This window comes from Coregonus clupeaformis, chromosome 31 (assembly GCF_020615455.1).
Source record: "Coregonus clupeaformis isolate EN_2021a chromosome 31, ASM2061545v1, whole genome shotgun sequence".
Classification (NCBI taxonomy): domain Eukaryota; kingdom Metazoa; phylum Chordata; class Actinopteri; order Salmoniformes; family Salmonidae; genus Coregonus; species Coregonus clupeaformis.
The window spans coordinates 44,852,644-44,878,174 of NC_059222.1; the positions used below are offsets into that span (position 1 = coordinate 44,852,644).

At 43.4% G+C, this 25,531-nt stretch overlaps 2 protein-coding genes across 2 annotated transcripts; one reads left to right on the top strand and one right to left on the bottom strand.

Moving 5' to 3' along the window:
- Window positions 1-1,149: 1,149 nt before the first annotated feature.
- LOC121548050 (RPE-retinal G protein-coupled receptor-like) lies at window positions 1,150-7,658 on the bottom strand. Its single transcript, XM_041859448.1, has 7 exons — window positions 7,530-7,658; window positions 6,929-7,088; window positions 6,250-6,371; window positions 5,957-6,110; window positions 3,128-3,245; window positions 2,587-2,700; window positions 1,150-2,230 (listed from the first exon to the last, which is right to left on the bottom strand). The coding sequence occupies exons 1-7, from the start codon at window positions 7,603-7,605 to the stop codon at window positions 2,084-2,086; spliced, it is 891 nt and encodes a 296-aa protein (XP_041715382.1). The 5' UTR covers window positions 7,606-7,658; the 3' UTR covers window positions 1,150-2,083.
- Window positions 7,659-18,929: 11,271 nt separating this feature from the next.
- LOC121547762 (leucine-rich repeat, immunoglobulin-like domain and transmembrane domain-containing protein 1) lies at window positions 18,930-24,534 on the top strand. The gene is made up of 4 exons (XM_041859180.2): window positions 18,930-19,185; window positions 19,635-20,098; window positions 21,980-22,285; window positions 22,744-24,534. The coding sequence occupies exons 1-4, from the start codon at window positions 19,061-19,063 to the stop codon at window positions 23,826-23,828; spliced, it is 1,980 nt and encodes a 659-aa protein (XP_041715114.1). The 5' UTR covers window positions 18,930-19,060; the 3' UTR covers window positions 23,829-24,534.
- The last annotated feature ends 997 nt before the right edge of the window (window positions 24,535-25,531 follow it).

Below are 25,531 nucleotides of genomic sequence, written 5' to 3' on the forward strand. Positions count from 1 at the left end.
CCTGAGCGGTTTCCTTCCTCTCCGGCAACTGAGTTAGGAAGGACGCCTTTATCTTTGTAGTTTCTGGGTGTATTGATACACCTTCCAAAGTGTAATTAACAACTTCACCATGCTTCAAGGGATATTCAATGTCTGCTTTTTTCCATTTTTACCCATCTACCAATAGGTGCCCTTCTTTGCGAGGCATTGGAAAGGTCCCTCATTTGAGAAGTGAATTTCAAACACAGATTCACAGATTCAACCACAAAGAATGCAGTTGAATCTGTGTTTGAAATTCACTGGTCAACTGAGGGACCTTACAGATAATTGTATGTGTGGGGTACAGAGATGAGGTAGTCATTCAAAAATCATGTTAAACACTATTAATGAACACAGAGTGAGTCCATGCAACTTATTATGTGACTTTGTAAAGCACATGTCAACCCCTGAACTTATTTAGGCTTGCCATCACAAAGGGGTTGAATACTTATTGAGTCAAGACATTTCAGTTTTTCGTTTGTAATTTAAAAAATAAAAAATAAAAAATAAACATCATTCCACTTTGACATTATGGGGTATTGTGTAGGCCAGTGACAAAAAAATCTACATTTAATCCATTTTAAATTCAGGCTGTAACACAACAAAACTTGGAAAAAGTCAAGGGGTGTGAATACTTTCCGAAGGCACTATATAGTCAAGAGGTTTCAGCTGTCCCAAATGGAACCCTGTTCCCTATGTAGTACACTACTTTTGACCAGGGTCCATAGGGAATAGGGTGCCATTTGAGACACACGCATAAAACTCCACAGGAACCAAAAGTGACCCAACAAGACAACAACCACCATAGCATGAAATGGCTTGCCTAAGTCTGAACTGGGTTCAAATAATATTTCAAATCATGTAAAATACTAATTAGCCTTGCTTGATTGAGCTTGCCTGGCACAATGGAACCAATAAAATAGCAGCAAAAAAGTAAACCCCGCCCATCTGGCACTCCGGGCAGGCTAAAGTAAACGCTTAAGGTACTTTAAAGATATCAAATAGTATTTGAACCCAGGTCTGGTAGGTATAACTATTTTTGAAGTCTAAAGATTAGGTCATATCTTTTACAGCTGTACAGTAAAGCAGCATGTTGAGCATCACACCATTTCCATGGACAGTCGAGTCAGATTGAAGAGCAGCACATGACAGCATACCTCGCTGCGTTTATTACAGTGTTAGAGGAATACATCAGGGAGAGTTCTAGAAGTAGAGCTATTGGATATAAAATCAGTTTTACATGAACATGACTTCACTAAAATTCAGTCTCGTCCACTTTAAGTTGATCACACTGGTTTTACTACCTTAAAATCACTCAACGTGAACATGGCATTGAGAGCACTGTGGTATTTGTATTAAAACATAGGTCAATGAGTGTCTAGTCAATCATGTCTAGCCAATCATGTCTAGTAAATCATGATACATCATTCAACCTAAGAACAGGTGCCTCTCCCCAAAGTCTATTTGAATGGACAGTCACCATATCGCTATTGACAAGCTACATTGGCATATGGTATCCCAAGCCATCAAAATAAACCATTAAGATTTACTTTACAACCTTGTACAGATAGCATTCTTCCAATGTGAAACCTACTGCAATGAGAGTGCATGATGATGATGATGTTGTTGTTTGAATTTGGCCTGTAGCAAAGAATTAGAATGGTCGAATGGAACATGGAACATCCTAATTCTATGGCCTGTACGGTACTGTAACCATAGAATTAGAATGAGTAGAATGGAACATGGAACATCCTAATTCTATGGCCTGTACGGTACTGTAACCATAGAATTAGAATGAGTAGAATGGAACATGGAACATCCTAATTCTATGGCCTGTACGGTACTGTAACCATAGAATTAGAATGAGTAGAATGGAACATGGAACATCCTAATTCTATGGCCTGTACGGTACTGTAACCATAGAATTAGAATGAGTAGAATGGAACATGGAACATCCTAATTCTATGGCCTGTACGGTACTGTAACCATAGAATTAGAATGAGTAGAATAGGCATAGAAACTCTGACCATTCTAATTCTATGACTGTAACTAAGGAGAACTTCCTTTATCTTCCTTTTAACTTCACAACGACGGGCTCTGTAAACTTCTGACCAGTCAGGAACTGCCACACCCCTCCTCTGTAGAACTCGTTCCCAAAGGAATAGAGCCACGCGTTGAAAATAGGGTTCATTTTCGCCAAAACTGGAAGCAACTACGAAATGAATAAACATGTTCTTGTTAAAAGGATTTAAATCAAACCTCCCCATTCACGTTTCATTTAACTAAAGCATTATCAAGCACAGGAAGAGACGGGGAAGAGAAAAAAGAATAGAGAAGAAGAAAAAGAAGAAGAAAAAGAAGAAGAAAAAGAAGAAGAAAAAGAAGAAGAAAACGAAGAAGACGAAGAAGAAGAAGAAGAAGAAGAAGAAGAAGAAGAAGAAGAAGAAGAAGAAGAAGAAGAAGAAGAAAGAAGAAAGAAGAAAGAAGAAGAAGAAGAAGAAGAAGAAGAAGAAGAAGAAGAAGAAAGAAGAAGAAGAAAGAAGAAGAAGAAGAAGAAGAAGAACTCACCATTCTCAGCTTTGGAGAGACCAGTTTGGCGTTTGCGAAGCAGGCGTAGATACACATGATTTCATAGGGTCCCCAGCAGAACAACAGAACTCTCAGTGGTACACTGGTGTTCCACTGGAAAACAGGGACAGTCAATAAAGTTGTATTGAATTGAATGAAATGTGACTTTTGAGTTACACTATGACAACAATAACATAGAGTCAACATGTCAGCATAATATAATGTATAAAAGAGTAGAACATAAATGACTTTTATGTTCCCATAGTCCTTCTAGACTTCTTACTTACCTAAATAAATGCAAAGTGAAATAATTACAGCAACCATTGTCTACAGGATTATCTTGCTCAAAGGTCTTGTAATCTGAAGTTCATGGAACAACTTTCCCAATGTTCATTTACTAGGATTTAACACGATTATCAATTTGTAATATAATGAGAAGTACATTTTTCCGGCCAAAGATTAATGGTATTGTGAAAATGAGTTGTAATGCTCCAAAGAACATGTTCCAAATGTTCTAACGGCAGAATGTTAAAAGGTTTACCCTGTGCTTGTGGATCTTCTTGAAGTATGCGTGAATGGCGTCGTAGTTGGACTTCATGACATAAGCAGGGAAGATAAGGTAGAAGACAGTCAGTGCCCCCATATAGGTCATGTAGTCCCTGTTGGATGGAGATGAACATGGACAATAGAATGACATAAGACATACTGTATTATACTGTGCATCTCTATGAATGGGGCATCCTCACTCATCTAGGGTTGATCAATTCTGGTCATTTTCCCCCCAAAAAAATCCACAGACTAGGGTTGCAAAATTACGGCAACTAAATTCCCAGGTTTTCCAGAAATCCCGGTTGGAGGAGTCCCGGATTCAGGAAATCCGGAATCGTCCAGGATATCTGAATAACCTGGGAATTGTGTTACCAGAATTTTGCAAACCTAGTCTGTGGGAGACATTGCTAGAGAGCTTTGATTTATTGTCTGAAATGAATAATCCAATCCATTAGAGGTTTCTAGCAGTCCTCTATCTGTGTGTGAAATGCTGCATGTTTTCAACTGGGTTAAACAGCTTACCTTTGTGGTAATCTGCTTGATTGTTTTAAAGCCCTGATTCTGTATTCCATTGTTTACATTTTACAAAGCCAAACAGTGATGTCAACAGCTGGTTTAAACAGGGTTTTTATGAGTTTTGGAAGTCTACTTTTTTCAAAACTGTATTTTTAAAGTCTTGTGAAACATCAACAAATGTGCAGACGTAACAGTGTGTGAGGGAGTTGTTGAGCTACAATGAAATGACCTTTAGGTCTGGAATTCCCTGCACCACAGACAAGAGAGAACATGATGGTGGAATTCCCTGCACCACAGACAAGAGAGGACATGATGGTGGAATTCCCTGCACCACAGATGACAGAGAACATGATGGTGGAATTCCCTACACCACAGATGAGAGAGAACATGATGGTGGAATTCCCTGAACCACAGATGACAGAGAACATGATGGTGGAATTCCCTACACCACAGATGAGAGAGAACATGATGGTGGAATTCCCTGAACCACAGATGAGAGAGAACATGATGGTGTGTGCATGTATCATTTCTGACTAAGTCGCTCTGGATAAGAGTGTCTGCTAAATGACCAAAATGTAATTGTGAATTTAAAGTGGAAATGACAGCATTTTAGCAACATGAAATCTTATTCAAATCTGTTCATATACACCCCCAGGAAGAACATGACATTTTGTAAATAAAAACATTCTGAAAAGCGAGCACTTAGATATGGTAACTTTCACATTTTCATAAATTCTTAGAATGTTTGGCAATTACGTATACTAACGCATGTGAAAATCCTATAGCAATATAGAGTGGGAACGCGGCCATGCGTTTGGACAATTAATAGACACTGCAGTAAATAAAACCATCTGTCTAGTCGAGGACCAGATTCTATGCGGACCGGTGCACCATAGCCAATCTGAGCTACAGTAGACCTTTATACAAACAAACCATATGCCACATGGGCCATCATTCACTTTGAACCGGATGGTGTGTTTACAGACAGCAGCAACAGCGCGACTTTAGATCATTAGAACACATTCGCCAAAAGCCACAAAATACACCTGAATGGATTTCTGCAAATATGTCAATACCACGGGAGTCCTCTTACATTTGGGAACTTTACAGTCTTATTGATCAAACAACCATGAAAAGGTAGGCTCTCTCCCTCAGTTATGCGTATCAACAAGAACAACAACTAATGCTAGCCAGAGCAAGATGAGCTAAAATTTAACAAAGGAACATTAGATAAACCCTCTCAAACTGTTTCAGCTAGTTGGCCATCAAAATTGCACTGATAAACAATGGGGAATTGTAGCCTACTCGTCCTTCTGCAGCTTGCCTGCAACCAAGCACCCAAGCTAACTGGCTAATGTTGGCTAGCTTGCTTGCTAGCTACTTCCACACACAAATGAGAGAACAACTCACTCTGACCATTTTACTCGCCGTAGCAGAGCTGGTTAGTTAGGCTGTTTACATGTTATCTAGAGCGTTCGTGATTAAATATTAAATTTCTTGCCTACGTTTACTGACACCGGTCATATTGCAGCGGGTGTTGCGCATTCGTAAATTCATCAGTTGTTCTGCACTCTGGCACACTCAGACGAGAGCGCTCTGAAATCGGAGTAGATAGCGTAGAGTGAATTTGCGAACTCAAGAGATATGCTAACTGGATAACTGTCGTTCAAGTTCTCGCTAGCTAACCAAATGACACCTGCATCTCTAGCTGTGTATAGCCGCCAAAACACGATATGAGGGGTAAAAGTCAGTCACCTCACCCACCCCTCCAATGACATGACATGACATCCTCCTAGCAGCTAGCTAGCTAACGTAAGGCTCTGTGTTTTTAGCTTGATACATAAATAGATACGCTAGCCTATTAGCCACGTTATGACTGATTTGTGATCATAGCCCTTTGCTAGTTTGATTGTATTGACATTTTCAGCGTTACATGGTGCGTTTTGGGCCCAAAATATTTAGTAATGGAAACTGAAACAGTGCATCGCGAATAGAGGCAGCAAACAATGTACCAGGCCAGCTGTGATTTACAACCTGATAGCAACATCTTTTGGACTACCAAGAAATGTATTGGTGAATTATATTAATCATGCATTGAACTGCATCCAACAACGCCTTAGTGTACGTCATAGAATGTTGAGTCAAATATAACTTTTTATTTTATTTTTTAAACCTCCTATAAAGTTGGTTTTGTAGCGTAAACTGGGAATTGTATGTTTTTGACTGATATTATGATTGTCTGTTTGTTTTCGTATCTGCAAAGTAGTTAGAACGCAGTCAGTTCCACTTTTTAAATGTAGCCTACTTGTCTCCTTTGGTGTAGTCTAGAGTGCAGCAGGTCCTCATGGGCTCAAAGTCATAAACTCCCCAACCAGTCAGAGGGACGGCCGCCCAGAAGATGGCCATCCCCCAGATAACGATAGAAAAAGTCCAGGCTGTGCTCCAAAACAGCTTCTGATCTGGAACAAAATAAAGTTGTCATGTTTATTGTAATTTGCAAGAATATGTTTGTAGCTTTGTAGATGTATATAGTACATCGATAAATAAAGCATATAATAAATGCTATGAATACATACTGTACAGTAGGATACTACTCACTGGTGACATATTGGTGATATCTGTCCCAGGCGATGGTAGCCAGGAAGCTGACAGAGGCCAGGACTGCTGTCATTCCCATGAAGGCGTGGTTGCTACATCCGTCTTGGCCCCAGGGCCAGTGTCTATGGTGACAAGAAAGGAGCACATTTAGGCTGCGTTTACACAGGCAGCCCAATTCTGATCTTTTGCCCGATTATTGGCAAAAGATCTGATCTGATTGGTCAAAAGGCCAATTATTGGCAAAAGATCTGATCTGATTGGTCAAAAGGCCAATTATTGGCAAAAGATCATAATTGGGCTGCCTGTGTAAACGTAGCCTTAGTGTATCTATTCCCATCAGGCAAAAACCAGTTTCAAAATGGCTACATTCTTACATTAACACGGTGACTCATTTTTCATACACCTGCTTTGGTTCGTGGTTCAGTTGAACTATGAAGTCATGACCACACACCCTAACGAGTGTTCACCATTCCAGCTGTGTTTAGTACAGCTTCTATCCATTATAGCTATTCAGATATACATGAAAAATGTGCCTCTCTAGAATGATTTGTCCTGACATCCTGTCTGTAAACCAATTTTAGATCAATGCATAAGAGCGTGTTAACAACCAACTAGTGTACACATACGTTTGGCAACCTCCACAGGCATTAATGCAGTGTCAAAGGATAAGAATTCATACCTATAAGATAAGCTGGCGAATGCAGCGATCAGGCCAGTTGTATTGAGCATAATGTCAGCCACAGCAAGGTTAAAGACAAGGAAATTACTGGGAGTTCGCATTTCCTTTACACTAATATATGCCAATATCGAAATGGCGTTGAGGAAGAATCCAAGAAGACCTAAAACACACACACGAAATAAATAAATAAATCATCATGGAAAACAACTTGCGATAGATTCCATGACATACAGACTAAATGGACATTTAACATTTCAGTTAAATTATACAGCCTATTGGTGAATAGGCTAATCAGTTATGTCAGAAATCGTTGAATGTTAACTACACATACTTTTATTTCATTATTTCACATTTCACATCTTCAAATCCTTGCATATTATTCACATCTCCCAGTGACATCTTTGCATGATTTGAAGTTGCTGTCATCACTTCAAGAATCTTCAAAGCAATTCTCGGGCAATTCTTTTTTTTTTTTTTTTACTGACTTTAAAATCACTAGACCTAAGATCCCTTTAAAATCTCACATTCTGGCAGCCAATTCTCAAGCGCAAATAAATAACAGCTTTTCTTTAAAAATTTTGCCATTCAATATTTCACTTACCCCCAACAAGAAGAGCTGAACCGAATGCAAACATGTCAAAATCGGAGAATCCCTCCGGTAATGTGTATGCTGCCATTTCCGATGGCCACTATGATTATCGGACACTACAGAGAATTCCTCAACGTTTATTCTCGCGCCTAAAAGTGCCAGAGTTTTGACTGAACTCCTTATAAAGGCTATTTCACGTGAAAAGGCATGCAAGGACTTATCTCATGTAAAACCCTCACTAATACCTACAAGAATGTACTAAAAAGTGGCGCAACAGCAGAAGAGTCCGCTACACATTAGGTAACGGCTCTTTCTTATTTTACCGAAGTTTTTTTTTTTGTTCCCCAACCGTTGTGTTCATTGAAGTGGCTTCTGCGCACCGACTGTGCATGCGCAGATCACTCATGTGATTTATTAAAACAACTACTACTAGGCTACTACTACCGATCAGTGGTACCATAGTTTATATTATCACTGAACACTAAACCCACAGGTCATACTTTATCCTTAGTATACTTAGTAGGCTAAACATTATATGGCACATGATGATGAAGTATCTCTCTCTTATTTCGATAGGTCTACCTCTTGCTTCAACCATCCATGACATCATAAACATAGGCATACAGTAACTGTTAGTGTCAGCTGGAAGCTGATAATGCATATTGAATGGACTGAGAGAGACCCTTGTCCAGTGCATTATTGGTTTCACAATTTTCACAATGCAACAAGTTTAAATGTAGCAATCCTTTAATCTGGCTAAACTTAGTGGTTGAAATCAAACCTTACTTCCAAGAACGTAGCATTGTTAGTGATGTCCCTAAGTCACCTGCACACAGGATCTTGATTATAATTTTTTTTGTGATTAACATTTTATAAAAAAAATTCACACAACACAGAAATTAACAAAAAAAATATGAACAGACACAACAATCACAGTCAACACCACACAATGTCACACAGGGAGCTCCAGCCCATGATGAATCACAGTCAACACCATAATGTCATACAGGGAGCTCCAGCCCATGATGAATCACAGTCAACACCATAATGTCATACAGGGAGCTCCAGCCCATGATGAATCACAGTCAACACCATAATGTCATACAGGGAGCTCCAGCCCATGATGAATCACAGTCAACACCATAATGTCATACAGGGAGCTCCAGCCCATGATGAATCACAGTCAACACCATAATGTCATACAGGGAGCTCCAGCCCATGATGAATCACAGTCAACACCATAATGTCATACAGGGAGCTCCAGCCCATGATGAATCACAGTCAACACCATAATGTCATACAGGGAGCTCTAGCCCATGATGAATCACAGTCAACACCATAATGTCACACAGGGAGCTCTAGCCCATGATGAATCACAGTCAACACCAGAATGTCATACAGGGAGCTCCAGCCCATGATGAATCACAGTCAACACCATAATGTCATACAGGGAGCTCCAGCCCATGATGAATCACAGTCAACACCATAATGTCATACAGGGAGCTCCAGCCCATGATGAATCACAGTCAACACCATAATGTCATACAGGGAGCTCCAGCCCATGATGAATCACAGTCAACACCATAATGTCATACAGGGAGCTCCAGCCCATGATGAATCACAGTCAACACCATAATGTCATACAGGGAGCTCCAGCCCATGATGAATCACAGTCAACACCATAATGTCAAACAGGGAGCTCCAGCCCATGATGAATCACAGTCAACACCATAATGTCATACAGGGAGCTCCAGCCCATGATGAATCACAGTCAACACCATAATGTCATACAGGGAGCTCTAGCCCATGATGAATCACAGTCAACACCATAATGTCATACAGGGAGCTCTAGCCCATGATGAATCACAGTCAACACCATAATGTCATACAGGGAGCTCTAGCCCATGATGAATCACAGTCAACACCATAATGTCATACAGGGAGCTCTAGCCCATGATGAATCACAGTCAACACCATAATGTCATACAGGGAGCTCCAGCCCATGATGAATCACAGTCAACACCATAATGTCATACAGGGAGCTCTAGCCCATGATGAATCACAGTCAACACCATAATGTCATACAGGGAGCTCTAGCCCATGATTAATCACAGTCAACACCATAATGTCATACAGGGAGCTCCAGCCCATGATGAATCACAGTCAACACCATAATGTCATACAGGGAGCTCCAGCCCATGATGAATCACAGTCAACACCATAATGTCATACAGGGAGCTCCAGCCCATGATAAATCAAAAAGAAAGAAACCAGTGGAATGTATACATGTCACTGTGAGCAGGTCAAGCCTCCCACCCTTTGAATATACTGTACACTAGTTTAAAATGTCTACTTCAGTGCCAAGTATATCCAGATCATTTACATTTAAGTCATTTAGCAGACACTCTTATCCAGAGCGACTTACAGTTAGTGAGTGCATTCATTTTTCAAGATCAAAATGGAGAGTGGCAACTGATGTCTCTCTGTCATTTTGTGAATTACAATTCAATATCGATATCTATCGGTCAACGCATTAGATGTCATTATGATTAGGCACTTTTAGCTGGTATGTGATACATTAGCTCAGGTTCATTCTTTAATCCATAGATCCCAAAGCCTTGGATAGCCTAGAGATCATCCCAAGCAGGGCCGGCTCTAGCCTTTTGGGGTCCTAAGACAGATTTCTTAAAATATGTATTTTTTTGGGGGTCGGGGGCCCCCTAGCTAAGGGGCCTTTTCATAACAACATTCAGGGATGGCAGGTAGCCTAGCGGTCAAGAGCGTTGGGCCAGTAACCAAAAGGTCGCTGGTTCAAATCCCCTAGGTGAATAATCTGCTGATGTACCCTTGAGCAAGGCACTTAACCCTAATTGCTCCTGTAAGTTTCTCTGGATAAAAGCATCTGCTAAATGACTGTAATGTCAAGACTTTCAACAATAGAGCTTGCTCCCCATTTAGTGCACTAACCTTGACCAGGACCAGTAATGCTCTACATACAGTTAATATGGTACCATGTGAATTCCAGATAAACTGGAGGATTAATATTACATTCTAATCAAAGACCCCACCTTTTATGGCATGGGAAACAGCACCCACTGGTTGCAATATGGCTTTGAATAAGTTTTACTGCTAGGTTGCAATATGGCTTTGAATAAGTTCTACTGCTAGGTTGCAATATGGCTTTGAATAAGTTCTACTGCTAGGTTGCAATATGGCTTTGAATAAGTTCTACTGCTAGGTTGCAATATGGCTTTGAATAAGTTCTACTGCTAGGTTGCAATATGGCTTTGAATAAGTTCTACTGCTAGGTTGCAATATGGCTTTGAATAAGTTCTACTGCTAGGTTGCAATATGGCTTTGAATAAGTTCTACTGCTAGGTTGCAATGTGGCTTTGAATAAGTTCTACTGCTAGGTTGCAATATGGCTTTGAATAAGTTCTACTGCTAGGTTGCAATATGGCTTTGAATAAGTTCTACTGCTAGGTTGCAATATGGCTTTGAATAAGTTCTACTGCTAGGTTGCAATATGGCTTTGAATAAGTTCTACTGCTAGGTTGCAATATGGCTTTGAATAAGTTCTACTGCTAGGTTGCAATATGGCTTTGAATAAGTTCTACTGCTAGGTTGCAATATGGCTTTGAATAAGTTATACTGCTAGGTTGCAATATGGCTTTGAATAAGTTCTACTGCTAGGTTGCAATATGGCTTTGAATAAGTTCTACTGCTAGGTTGCAATATGGCTTTGAATAAGTTCTACTGCTAGGTTGCAATATGGCTTTGAATAAGTTCTACTGCTAGGTTGTCCCCAAGCCAGGGCATGACAGTTCTACTGCTAGGTTGTCCCCAGAGCCAGGGCGTGACAGTTCTACTGCTAGGTTGTCCCCAGAGCCAGGGCGTGACAGTTCTACTGCTAGGTTGTCCCCAGAGCCAGGGCGTGACAGTTCTACTGCTAGGTTGTCCCCAGAGCCAGGGCGTGACAGTTCTACTGCTAGGTTGTCCCCAGAGCCAGGGCGTGACAGTTCTACTGCTAGGTTGTCCCCAGAGCCAGGGCGTGACAGTTCTACTGCTAGGTTGTCCCCAGAGCCAGGGCGTGACAGTTCTACTGCTAGGTTGTCCCCAGAGCCAGGGCGTGACAGTTCTACTGCTAGGTTGTCCCCAGAGCCAGGGCGTGACAGTTCTACTGCTAGGTTGTCCCCAGAGCCAGGGCGTGACAGTTCTACTGCTAGGTTGTCCCCAGAGCCAGGGCGTGACAGTTCTACTGCTAGGTTGTCCCCAGAGCCAGGGCGTGACAGTTCTACTGCTAGGTTGTCCCCAGAGCCAGGGCGTGACAGTTCTACTGCTAGGTTGTCCCCAGAGCCAGGGCGTGACAGTTCTACTGCTAGGTTGTCCCCAGAGCCAGGGCGTGACAGTTCTACTGCTAGGTTGTCCCCAGAGCCAGGGCGTGACAGTTCTACTGCTAGGTTGTCCCCAGAGCCAGGGCGTGACAGTTCTACTGCTAGGTTGTCCCCAGAGCCAGGGCGTGACAGTTCTACTGCTAGGTTGTCCCCAGAGCCAGGGCGTGACAGTTCTACTGCTAGGTTGTCCCCAGAGCCAGGGCGTGACAGTTCTACTGCTAGGTTGTCCCCAGAGCCAGGGCGTGACAGTTCTACTGCTAGGTTGTCCCCAGAGCCAGGGCGTGACAGTTCTACTGCTAGGTTGTCCCCAGAGCCAGGGCGTGACAGTTCTACTGCTAGGTTGTCCCCAGAGCCAGGGCGTGACAGTTCTACTGCTAGGTTGTCCCCAGAGCCAGGGCGTGACAGTTCTACTGCTAGGTTGTCCCCAGAGCCAGGGCGTGACAGTTCTACTGCTAGGTTGTTCCCAGAGCCAGGGCGTGACAGTTCTACTGATAGGTTGTCCCCAGAGCCAGGGCGTGACAGTTCTACTGCTAGGTTGTCCCCAGAGCCAGGGCGTGACAGTTCTACTGCTAGGTTGTCCCCAGAGCCAGGGCGTGACAGTTCTACTGCTAGGTTGTCCCCAGAGCCAGGGCGTGACAGTTCTACTGCTAGGTTGTCCCCAGAGCCAGGGCGTGACAGTTCTACTGCTAGGTTGTCCCCAGAGCCAGGGCGTGACAGTTCTACTGCTAGGTTGTCCCCAGAGGGAGTTCTACTTAGGTCCGCCAGGCGTGACAGTTCTACTGCTAGGTTGTCCCCAGAGCCAGGGCGTGACAGTTCTACTGCTAGGTTGTCCCCAGAGCCAGGGCGTGACAGTTCTACTGCTAGGTTGTCCCCAGAGCCAGGGCGTGACAGTTCTACTGCTAGGTTGTCCCCAGAGCCAGGGCGTGACAGTTCTACTGCTAGGTTGTCCCCAGAGCCAGGGCGTGACAGTTCTACTGCTAGGTTGTCCCCAGAGCCAGGGCGTGACAGTTCTACTGCTAGGTTGTCCCCAGAGCCAGGGCGTGACAGTTCTACTGATAGGTTGTCCCCAGAGCCAGGGCGTGACAGTTCTACTGCTAGGTTGTCCCCAGAGCCAGGGCGTGACAGTTCTACTGCTAGTGTAGTGAGCTGTGTTGGCTATTTGGACATGACTCATTTCACCCACCGTCATAATCTGTTGATGTCGCAATAAAACAAAGGCTGCACTGTTGATGCCACTCCAGCTGCCTTAGGTCAGACCACTCCAGCTGCCTTAGGTCAGACCACTCCAGCTGCCTTAGGTCAGACCACTCCAGCTGCCTTAGATCAGACCACTCCAGCTGCCTTAGTTCAGACTTCAGACACAATCGTTTAAAATGTAAAAACTCAACTCATTCCTCTGTCAGCCTAGACAGTCGTTTTTTTATTAAAGCAGGAAAGTCCTCTTTATAAATGCTGATTCACATTACTTAGGCCACCACACACACGCACACGCACACGCACACACACACACACACACACACAGATGCAAAACTCTGATAAGAGGAAGAAGGTTATTTCATAGAAAACCCTCCAGAATGAAAGTGGACTACAGCTGATAAGAGACGTAAAGAGATGAATGGATTGTATGGTGGCCCGGGATTTGCTTCATGGTTACAAATTGCTTGAAATCTTTAAAGCACCTGACTGTTTATGGCCCCGTCCCAAACTACACCTTATTCCTTATGTAGCGCACTACTATCCTATGGGCCCTGGTCAAAAGTAGTGCACTGCATAGGGAATAGGGTGCCATTTGGGACTCACTTAACATCGGTGTCTGAATAGAGACAGTGTACTCACACTGAAACCAAGTGTCAGGGGGGGTCAGTAGTTTGATAGAAAGTGTGTCATGAGGAGAGGTCAGTAGTTTGATAGAAAGTGTGTCATGAGGAGGGGTCAGTAGTTTGATAGAAAGTGTGTCATGAGGAGGGGTCAGTAGTTTGATAGAAAGTGTGTCATGAGGAGAGGTCAGTAGTTTGATAGAAAGTGTGTCATGAGGAGGGGTCAGTAGTTTGATAGAAAGTCTGTCATGAGGAGAGTTCGGGACATGGGTGACTAGTTAACGTTAGTTTGGCTCTCTCTGTGTGTTCGTGCCGTGAAAGGAGGGGTTCTTCTTTGTCTGAAAGCAATGGCTAGTTAGTTTGCTAACTATTCTAGCTAACTAACTGGCTGAATAAATTGACGACGGACTCGCTCAAGCTGTCGGGACTAACCCACAACGTTAGACACGGACACGAACGATCTGCTTGTGTGTTGATACACTGGTGGTTGTTGTGGCTGAGTATTGGCGCTAAACCCTGCTGCTGGAGACCGGCATGCTAGCTGGCTGTAGCGTCTTATGACGAGGTGCTCGGACGTTTTTCACGGAATAATACTGCACCTAGTTAGCTAGCTGAATAAACTAGGTTAGTCTATTCCTAGAAAACATTGAACCGCTGTAGTTTACAACAATTATAGTTTCTGAGGTGGAAGTTGGGAGAGTTATATTTGGGAGTTGTGGTGAGGGAGGCCCCGCTCTCTTCTTTCCCAGATGTTTAGTTCATTTTATTCCGATCTCCTCTGCATTATTGTAGCCATCTGCTGCAGCCTGTCAACTATGCCTCTGCCTATCCCTGTTCTCTCCTCTCCGCACAGGCTACACAAACGCCTCACACCGCGTGGCTGCTGCCTCTCTAACCTGGTGGTCCCTGCACGCACGACCCACGTGGAGTTCCAGGTCTCAGGCAGCCTCTGGAACTGCCGTTCTGCTGCCAACAAGGCAGACTTCATCCCAGCCTATGCTACCCTCCAGTCCCTCGACTTCTTGGCGCTGACGGAAACATGGATTACCACTGAAAACACTGCTACTCCTGCTGCTATCTCCTCGTCTGACCATGTGTTCTCGCATACCCCGAGAGCATCTGGTCAGCGGGGTGGTGGCACAGGAATCCTCATCTCTCCCAAGTGGACATTCTCAATTTTTCCCCTGACCCATCTGTCTATCTCCTCATTTGAATTCTATGCTGTCACAGTCACTAGCCCATTTAAGCTTAATATCCTTGTCATCTATCGCCCTCCAGGTTCCCTTGGAGAGTTCATCAATGAGCTTGATGCCTTGATAAGTTCCTTTCCTGAGGATGGCTCACCCCTCACAGTTCTGGGGGATTTCAACCTCCCTACGTCTACATTTGACTCATTTCTCTCTGCCTCCTTCTTTCCACTCCTCTCCTCTTTTGACCTCACCCTCTCACAGTCCCCCCCTACTCACAAGGCAGGCAATACGCTTGACCTCATCTTTACTAGATGCTGTTCTTCTACTAATCTCACTGCAACTCCCCTCCAAGTCTCCGACCACTACTTTGTATCCTTTTCTCTCTCCCTCTCCTCCAACACTACTCACTCTGCCCCCTACACAGATGGTAATGCGCCGTCGCAACCTTCGCTCTCTCTCTCCCGCTACTCTCTCCTCTTCCATCCTATCATCTCTTCCCTCTGCTCAATCCTTCTCCCTCCAATCTCCTGATTCTGCCTCCTCAACCCTCCTCTCCTCCCTTTCTGCATCCTTTGACTCTCTATGTCCCCTATCCTCCCGGCCGGCTCGGTCCTCCCCTCCAGCTCCGTGGCTTGATGACTCATTGCGAGCTCACAGAACAGAGCTCCGGGCAGCTGAGCGGAAATGGAAGAAAACTAGACTCCCTGCAGACCTGGTATCTTTTCACTCCCTCCTCTCTACATTTTCTTCATCTGTTTCTGCTGCTAAGGCCACTTTCTACCACTCTAAATTCCAAGCATCCGCCTCTAACCCTAGGAAGCTCTTTTGCCACATTCTCCTCCCTGCTGAATCCCCCCCTCCTCCCTCTCTGTGGATGACTTCGTCAACCATTTTGAAAAGAAGGTTGACGACATCTGATCCTCGTTTGTTAAGTCAAATGACACTGCTGGTCCTGCTCACACTGCCCTACCCTATGCTTTGACTTCCTTCTCCCCTCTCTCTCCAGATAAAATCTTGCGACTTGTGACGGCAGGCCGCCCAACAACCTGCCCGCTTGACCCTATCCCCTCCTCTCTTCTCCAGACCATCTCCGGTGACCTTCTCCCTTACCTCACCTCGCTGATCAACTCATCCTTGACCGCTGGCTATGTCCCTTCCGTCTTCAAGAGAGCGAGAGTTGCACCCCTTCTCAAAAAACCAACACTCGATCCCTCCGAGGTCAACAACTACAGACCAGTATCCCTTCTTTCTTTTCTCTCCAAAACTATTGAGCGTGCCGTCTTTAGCCAACTCTCTTGCTATCTCTCTCAGAATGACCTTCTTGATCCAAACCAGTCAGGTTTCAAGACTGGTCATTCAACTGAGACTGCTCTTCTCTGTGTCACAGAGGCTCTCCGCACTGCTAAAGCTATCTCTCTCTCCTCTGCTCTTGTCCTTCTAGACCTGTCTGCTGCCTTTGATACTGTGAACCATCAGATCCTCCTCTCCACCCTCTCCGAGCTGGGCATCTCCGGCGCGGCTCACTCTTGGACTGCGTCCTACCTGACCGGTCGCTCCTACCAAGTGGCGTGGCGAGAAGCTGTCTCCGCACCACGTGCTCTCACCACTGGTGTCCCCCAGGGCTCAGTTCCTAGGCCCTCTCCTATTCTCGCTATACACCAAGTCACTTGGCTCTGTCATATCCTCACATGGCCTCTCCTATCATTGCTACGCTGACGACACACAACTAATCTTCTCCTTTCCCCCTTCTGATAACCAGGTGGCGAATCGCATCTCAGCATGTCTGGCAGACATATCAGTATGGATGACGGATCACCACCTCAAGCTGAACCTCAGCAAGACGGAGCTGCTCTTCCTCCCGGGGAAGGACTGCCCGTTCCATGATCTCGCCATCACGGTTGACAACTCCGTTGTGTCCTCCTCCCAGAGTGCGAAGAGCCTTGGCGTGACCCTGGACAACACCCTGTCGTTCTCCGCTAACATCAAGGCGGTGACCCGATCCTGTAGGTTCATGCTCTACAACATTCGGAGAGTACGACCCTGCCTTACACAGGAAGCGGCACAGGTCCTAATCCAGGCACTTGTCATCTCCCGTCTGGATTACTGCAACTCGCTGTTGGCTGGGCTCCCTGCCTGTGCCATTAAACCCCTACAACTCATCCAGAATGCCGCAGCCCGTCTGGTGTTCAACCTTCCCAAGTTCTCTCACGTCACCCCGCTCCTCCGCACACTCCACTGGCTTCCAGTTGAAGCTCGCATCTGCTACAAGACCATGGTGCTTGCCTACGGAGCTGTGAGGGGAACGGCACCTCCGTACCTTCAGGCTCTGATCAGTCCCTACACCCAAACGAGGGCACTGCGTTCATCCACCTCTGGCCTGCTGGCTCCCCTACCTCTGCGGAAGCATAGTTCCCACTCAGCCCAGTCAAAACTGTTCGCTGCTCTGGCACCCCAATGGTGGAACAAGCTCCCTCACGACGCCAGGACAGCGGAGTCACTCACCACCTTCCGGAGACATTTGAAACCCCACCTCTTTAAGGAATACCTGGGATAGAAAGTGTATCATGAGGAGAGGTCAGTAGTTTGATAGAAAGTGTGTCATGAGGAGAGGTCAGTAGTTTGATAGAAAGTGTGTCATGAGGAGGGGTCAGTAGTTTGATAGAAAGTGTGTCATGAGGAGAGGTCAGTAGTTTGATAGAAAGTGTGTCATGAGGAGAGGTCAGTAGTTTGATAGAAAGTGTGTCATGAGGAGAGGTCAGTAGTTTGATAGAAAGTGTGTCATGAGGAGGGGTCAGTAGTTTGATAGAAAGTGTGTCATGAGGAGGGGTCAGTAGTTTGATAGAAAGTGTGTCATGAGGAGAGGTCAGTAGTTTGATAGAAAGTGTGTCATGAGGAGGGGTCAGTAGTTTGATAGAAAGTGTGTCATGAGGAGGGGTCAGTAGTTTGATAGAAAGTGTGTCATGAGGAGGGGTCAGTAGTTTTTGCCGACTAATATGTGACCAGACCTGCAGGGGAAAAAAAGTCTATAAACATTAAAGTGGATGAAGAAGCATAGTCATAGAATATTAAAAACCGTTTCAGATTACCCCTTGTGTAGAACCCTGACTCACCAAAAATATACAGGTTAAGAACGTTTACAAACCTATCAAATGAATGGAAGAATTCATTGCTATTACTCTTAGCTTCCACCCAGTGGTTATGTCCATGGTATGGAGGGCCCCCACTGTGGCCTTTTGCTAAATATACACCATTGGGGGCTAGTGGGCTACTGTATGTGTTTTGATAATACTGGTGGATATGTTTCACCAGTGTGACTTAGTCACAGTAGTTCATATCTTCATAGATAACTTATTTAGCCTGAAAATAGTGCACCCATTTTCGTACATTTGCGAGAGAGAAAAATAATAATGGGTTCTATGTCAAATCCATGGTATGCGACCTTATCGTCTATGTAATAATGCAATAATTCTCGATTTTAAAAGAAAACGAAATATGTTCCGATCCCTTAGAATCCCTGATGGCTATTTTCTTTTTGAGCTGACTGAGTTTTATTTGAAAAATGTAAATGAGGGGTTTGGGAGTAAGTTGTGCTAACAATGTGCTTTTCCAATATTTTATAAATGTATTGCAGCACATCCCGTCAATTAAACATATGTATACTATTTATTACATGGTTATACTTTTTTGTAACAAGGATCAATGGGCAACAGTTCCTTCTGCACTGCACTTAACTCACAAGTTCACGTTCAAGAAAATAAATAGCATACAGTGCGACTATAATAGTCAATGAACCGCAAAAAACTAACCGTCCACTGCCATCTCTATAATAAACCCTCCAATAAACTATAGGGAAGTGTTCTACTCTGTATATAAACAAAGCGAAACGAGACAGCCTGCCTGTCATCTGCCAGGAGGCAATAATCGTTTCAATGAAAATAAATCCTTTCCACTAATCCCTGTCTCTCCATTTAATCTCGGGCTTCGGAACAACGTTCAGACCAGTATGGGGCACTGAGATAGCAACACGATGCATCACAGGCTTGGAAGAACTAAATAAACTGTACTTTTTTTTATTTTTCAAACTATCTTGTAGTTTAGTTTGAAAGTAGGCCTGCATTTGATAGTATTGTTTCGGAGAGAAAATGTTGCAAGGTTTTAGTCTGGGTTTCTGCTTGGCATTACTTTGCTTCGGACCGTTTGTTTGCAGCGCGTGTCCGTCTCAATGTAGCTGCTTCTTTCACAAGTTATCAGATGGATCCAAAGCAAGGTAAAAACCAGCGAAATTAGGAAAACTATTTAAATTGTGAATGTGAACAACTTCTATTCTACATGTATGTTTTGTTGTGTGGTGCTTAGTATGCAGGTAGTATAAGGTCATGTTCTCTTCTACTCTCTTTTTTAAAATATAGGCGTAAGGATTAACTTGCTCTGCTCTAATCCCCTTTCCTTGGGTCTAATGAATAGCCCTAAACCATGTTCAACTAACGTTTAGACCGAGGAAAAAAATAAGAAAGAAGGGAAAAACTAAAGATGAAAACAGATCAAATAAAACAATATGTAGGTTGATTTTTTTTATGCAGTAATTGTACGTCTACCCTATGTCATGAACCCATACAAGGCCATGGTTAATTCAGTTAAACTTGTAATATTAACACGTTACAATAGGTTATACAGTGACTTTCACTAACGCGTTTACCTTTCTCTCCGTCTATCTAGGAGTGTCCTTTGCAATGACCCACAGATCACGCTGGTCCCACCCAACTTTCCCGCAGACACCTCGAAACTGCGGATCGAGAAGACTGCCATCACAAAGATCTCCAGCGAAACCTTTCACTACCTCAACAATCTGGAATTTCTCTGGATGTCTTTCAATTCTCTGAACTCTTTGAATGTAGACAGCTTCCGTGGCCTGAGAAGTCTGGATGAGCTGAGACTGGAAGGGAACGCTCTCACCTCTTTCCCCTGGGAATCTCTGACTGATATGCCCGACCTCAGGCTACTGGACCTGCATAATAATAAGATATCGTCGATCCCGGCCGAGGTGACCATCTATATCAAGAACCTGACCTACCTGGACTTATCTAGCAACAGCCTGGCCACTGTACCTCCGGAGGTTCTCTCTATGTGGTTATCTGTGAAACCGTCTCAAGAAGATGGGGACAGTTCCAAATATATTATAGGTAAGGATCTGCTACGCAATTAAAACAATCTTTATTGACCTAGAGGGAATCCCATTTGGTTTGCAAGCCAGGATGAAATAGAAGCCTTAAATGACATGCAATTGATACACAGGAAAAGCGAGAAACAAACGACGCCATCTACAACATTGCAAGCCAGCGTGGTTTTATCCCAACGTGCATTGCACGAGTACCTGTGGTGTGTTATGTAGCGTTAAATGGAAAGTTGGAGGAGACAGCAACAGCATTTGGGAGCGGTAAAAGGATTAGTCTAATTATAGTAAATATAGCCATACTGTAGTGTTAATGTGACTACATTCACTAGTATCACTTAAAACGAACATGATTACGTCTACTTACTATTAGGTCTTCCTAAACTGCCTTTTTATACACATCACACACGGTTATAGTTCAGACAGAGCAAGAACATTTGTCCAAAATGTATACATATATATATATATATTACATTTACATTTTAGTCTTTTAGCAGACGCTCTTATCCAGAGCGACTTACAGTTTGTGAGTGCATAAATTTTTTTCATACTGGCCCCCCGTGGGAAACGAACCCACAACCCTGGCTTTGCAAGCGCCACGCTCTACCAACTGTGTTATCTATTTCCAAGGTAGAACTGGTGTTATCTATTGCCATGCTAAAAGTAATGTTATCTATTGCCATGCTAAAAGTAATGTTATCTATTGCCATGATAAAAGTAATGTTATCTATTGCCATGATAAAAGTAATGTTATCTATTGCCATGATAAAAGTAATGTTATCTATTGCAATGCTAAAAGTAATGTTATCTATTGCCATGATAAAAGTAATGTTATCTATTGCCATGATAAAAGTAATGTTATCTATTGCCATGATAAAAGTAATGTTATCTATTGCCATGATAAAAGTAATGTTATCTATTGCAATGCTAAAAGTAATGTTATCTATTGCAATGCTAAAAGTAATGTTATCTATTGCAATGCTAAAAGTAATGTTATCTATTGCAATGCTAAAAGTAATGTTATCTATTGCAATGCTAAAAGTAATGTTATCTATTGCCATGATAAAAGTAATGTTATCTATTGCCATGCTAAAAGTAATGTTATCTATTGCAATGATAAAAGTAATGTTATCTATTGCAATGCTAAAAGTAATGTTATCTATTGCCATGCTAAAAGTAATGTTATCTATTGCCATGATAAAAGTAATGTTATCTATTGCAATGCTAAAAGTAATGTTATCTATTGCAATGCTAAAAGTAATGTTATCTATTGCCATGATAAAAGTAATGTTATCTATTGCAATGCTAAAAGTAATGTTATTTATTGCAATGCTAAAAGTAATGTTATTTATTGCAATGCTAAAAGTAATGTTATCTATTGCAATGCTAAAAGTAATGTTATCTATTGCAATGCTAAAAGTAATGTTATCTATTGCCATGATAAAAGTAATGTTATATATTGCCACGATAAAAGTAATGTTATCTATTGCCATGATAAAAGTAATGTTATCTATTGCAATGCTAAAAGTAATGTTATCTATTGCAATGATAAAAGTAATGTTATCTATTGCCATGCTAAAAGTAATGTTATCTATTGCAATGCTAAAAGTAATGTTATCTATTGCCATGCTAAAAGTAATGTTATCTATTGCCATGATAAAAGTAATGTTATCTATTGTAATGCTAAAAGTAATGTTATCTATTGCAATGCTAAAAGTAATGTTATCTATTGCAATGCTAAAAGTGTTGCTGATTATTTACTTTCCATTGTAGTTTCTTTACCTACCTTAGTTGAATGTACTGACTGTAAGTTGTTCTGGATAAGAGCATCTGCTAAATGACTAAAATGTTTACATTCTGGTGAAATTGTTTATTTTCTTAATCACTGTAGGTCTCCATGACAACCCATGGCTGTGCGACTGCCGGCTCTATGACCTGGTCCAATTCCAGAAGTCTCCGTCATCCTCCGTGGTTCTGATCGACACCAGGCTGAGCTGCGCTGACCCAGAGAGCCTGTCGGGGGTGCTATTCAGCGAGACGGCGCTCCAGAGGTGCCAGGGGCCCCGGGTCCACACGGCTGTGGCCCGGGTCAGGAGCTCCCTGGGGAACAACGTCCTGCTGCGCTGTGGAACCATCGGAGTCCCAATACCAGAGCTGTCCTGGACCCGGGCAGACGGCAAACAGATGAACGGCACTGGTGAGATTCATTGATTCCTTGATTGATTGATTGAATTTATTTGATGTGTAACAAATAGATATACAGCCAAGAACAAGCAGTAGCTACATGCTAAAAAGGGATGTAGTTGACTTATTTATGTCGTGCTCCAGGTTTAGTGTGTCTAAACCTGCTCTAGTCATGGCAGGTCTTAGCCTGATCCCAGATCTGTTTGTGCTGTCTTGGAAACTGTTTGGCGTAGTTGGCAAGACAGCACAAACAGATCTGGGATCAGGCTAAGACCTGCCATGACTGAAGGCTAGGCATATATATATATATACGTCTGCCTGTTGCCTGAATAAGTAGCTAGCTACAGTACTTAAGACATCTATTTTTGGCATTGTACAGTCAGAAGCTGAAATAGCCTAGATTACAGATGGATGGACTGTTTTCTTTTCACTAATCATTCTAACCACTTTTTGTTTGTATTTATTTTACAGTTCAGGAAGAAGTTTCAAAAGAGGGAATCATTTGGTCCATCCTGAGTGTGCCTGCCGTCTCTTACCGGGACTCTGGGAAATACATGTGCAAAGCGACCAACTTTGTGGGGACTGCAGATGCCATCATCTCCCTGGTTATCACAGACTCCTTTAAAAATGAGGAACAAGGTGGCAGCTCCAAGACTAGAAACCAAAGAGGACGGAAAACCGGTGGGTTTGGGAAAGCTGCCTACCAGGAGAAACTTGTTGCCAGATACATACCTCCACCAACCACCACGGCAGCCACGCCCATCATCGAGCCACTAGGACCGGGCGGTTTCACAGGGAAGTATGATATCGAGAGCTACAGTATTTCGGACACCGTGGCCGATGGACAGACGCCTGGTCCTCCCAGCAAGGAGCCGGCGATGCAGGAAGTGGAGAAGGAGGTTCTTAGCAACCTGGCAGCCAACGCATCTTCTTTACAAGCGCCGGCGCCGCCGGAGAAACGGGTGGTGCGCTCGGTGAAGGTAATCGGGGACACCGACCATACCGTCTCCCTGAACTGGCGGGCCCCGACAGCCAAGAACACCACCGAGTTTAGCGTCCTGTACGCCGTTTTCGGCGAGAGGGACATGCGGAGGATCAACGTAGGCGTGGGAAAGAACCGGATCACCATCGAGGGCCTTGTACCAAGGACAAAGTACATCGCCTGCGTCTGCGTCAAAGGCCTGATCCCAAAAAAGGAGCAGTGCGTAATCTTCTCAACGGACGAGGCGGCCAGCGCTAGCGGCACCCAGAAACTCATTAACGTGGTGGTGATCACCGTGGCCTGCGTGATCGCTGTCCCCCTGACGTTGATCGTCTGCTGCGGGGCGCTCAAGAAGCGCTGTAAAAAGCTACTGGGGAGGAAATCCAAAGATATCCAAGACTCATATGTGACATTCGAGACCCTCTCCCCGGGACAAAAGCCCAAGGGGATGGAGGGGGAGTACCTAGCCAGGCAGCACCCAGATGAGTCCAACAGACTGCTCTCTGCTAGGTCCAGTGTGGGCTCTGAGGCCACTTGTAGGACTGAGGGACCGCCTAACGAGTACTTTTGTTGATACCAAATGATGGCCTCAACCTTTACAGAGCAGAGAAATCTGTCCTTTTTCAACCAGAACTTAAGTTGGTTGGTTGGTCTCTTCTGACAAGTGATGTACTGTAGATGTGTAGCTGAGTACACAGAGTGAAACTGGGAAGAGACTGGGACAGTTGCATGGACACGTGGGGTGGAGTCTAGATAAATATGAGGAATAAATGTTGACATAGCTGTGATTATACAGCCTTGTGGGAATAAAGGCCACCCTTGACCTGGTGAACTGTAAAAAAAACAAATATTTCATTGTACTCAAAATGTGCAAATAAGCATTTTATATTTGTCATGCACTTTTAAAGGGGGGTATTTATTGTAAGCAGTTACATTTCTTTGAAATGGCACTAGGGTTACAAAATTATGGTAACTTTAGCAACATTCCCAGGTTTTCCAGAAGTTCTTGGTGGAATCAGAATGGCATAAGGAACCCTAAATGGCACGTTCTACTAGAATACGTGAAACCCATATTTTTAGAGGAAGCGTAATGACAGTTATTCTGAAATCTGAGCTCAGAATTCTGGCATAGTTTTTATTTGACAATGTCATGTGTTTGTAGAGTATTGGTGAAGCAACTCATATCTGTAGAGATATTTTGTACCTCTGTGTATTTACCATATATGTTAATGTGCCAGGTTTACTGTCCAATCAAATCTAACATACTATATATTTTGTAATATGTATCTATGATCTGATCTGATATATATATGTATAAATAAATATTTTATATAAATGTTTGTGTCCTCTTAAATCCTTACCGTCTCAATAAAAGCATGTTCCTCCCCAGAACACTTTTACAACAACTTTTTCAAGCAAATCAGAGGATAGGTTCTGTTTCAAAGAAACAGAACATCATAATGGGGTGATATCCATCTGGTGTCAATAGTAAATTATCAAGAGGTGATTAACAGACAGATGTAAACATTATGGCGCCAAGCCACAGCAAGGCGTAGCACCAGTATGCTCGGCAATAGCATATGTTTAAACTAAGTCTTAGTCCATACAGTATAATATAAATTTGAAGGGCTGAGAAGAGCTTAGCTTACAAGGAAACAAGTTGTGACCAGCGCCATGGATAGCGCCACGTGATAGCCTATGTTTGGTTTAGCGCGTCGTACGGCGCTGTCCATGGTGCTGGTCACAACTAGATTGCTTGTCATGGCCACTGTGGTCGTTTCCTTTGTACAGTACAGTTTGCAGACTACGTACATATGTCTGAAGAGCTCTTCCAACGTTCCTCAATTAATAGGCACGGATCCTTTGTTTCATGCAGAATACAAATAATAGGCGTTGGGTATATAGTGCCACTTTTTTCAATGGTTTGTATTGGCCTGATCTATAGATTGCATACTATACGTCCTGATTATCAACTTTTTTTTGTCAAGTCACTGTCGGTGCATATTTAATATCAAGTAAGTATTTTTCTGAGAAGTCACATTATTTCTGAAATGTTCCATTCATTTATAGAGATTAAGAATACTTTATTGGTCAATTGCACACAAGGTCCAACCAAAACTTGACTTCCGCTTTTAACTCAACCCCTCCGAAAGACATACAGGTTTTTTGAAGAGGTGCGGGGAGCTACCATACCACACTGGGCGCCCTTGGAGCTGTTGTTGTGGGGGGTTAAGGGCACAACGGCAGGCAATGGCATCTAGGATTTGATACCAGCAA

What these genes read in the sequence shown, in the direction of transcription:
- LOC121547762 (XM_041859180.2), top strand. Translation starts at nt 19,061, where the DNA reads ATGTTGCAAGGTTTTAGTCTGGGTTTCTGCTTGGCATTACTTTGCTTC. An exon ending in TCAGATGGATCCAAAGCAAG is followed by an intron (nt 19,186 to 19,634) that starts GTAAAAACCAGC and finishes CCGTCTATCTAG; the next exon opens with GAGTGTCCTTTGCAATGACC. An exon ending in CAAACAGATGAACGGCACTG is followed by an intron (nt 22,286 to 22,743) that starts GTGAGATTCATT and finishes TTTATTTTACAG; the next exon opens with TTCAGGAAGAAGTTTCAAAA.
- LOC121548050 (XM_041859448.1), bottom strand. Translation starts at nt 7,605, where the DNA reads ATGGCAGCATACACATTACCGGAGGGATTCTCCGATTTTGACATGTTT. An exon ending in TTCAGCTCTTCTTGTTGGGG is followed by an intron (nt 7,089 to 7,529) that starts GTAAGTGAAATA and finishes TGTGTGTTTTAG; the next exon opens with GTCTTCTTGGATTCTTCCTC. An exon ending in GACTACACCAAAGGAGACAA is followed by an intron (nt 3,246 to 5,956) that starts GTAGGCTACATT and finishes TCCATCCAACAG; the next exon opens with GGACTACATGACCTATATGG.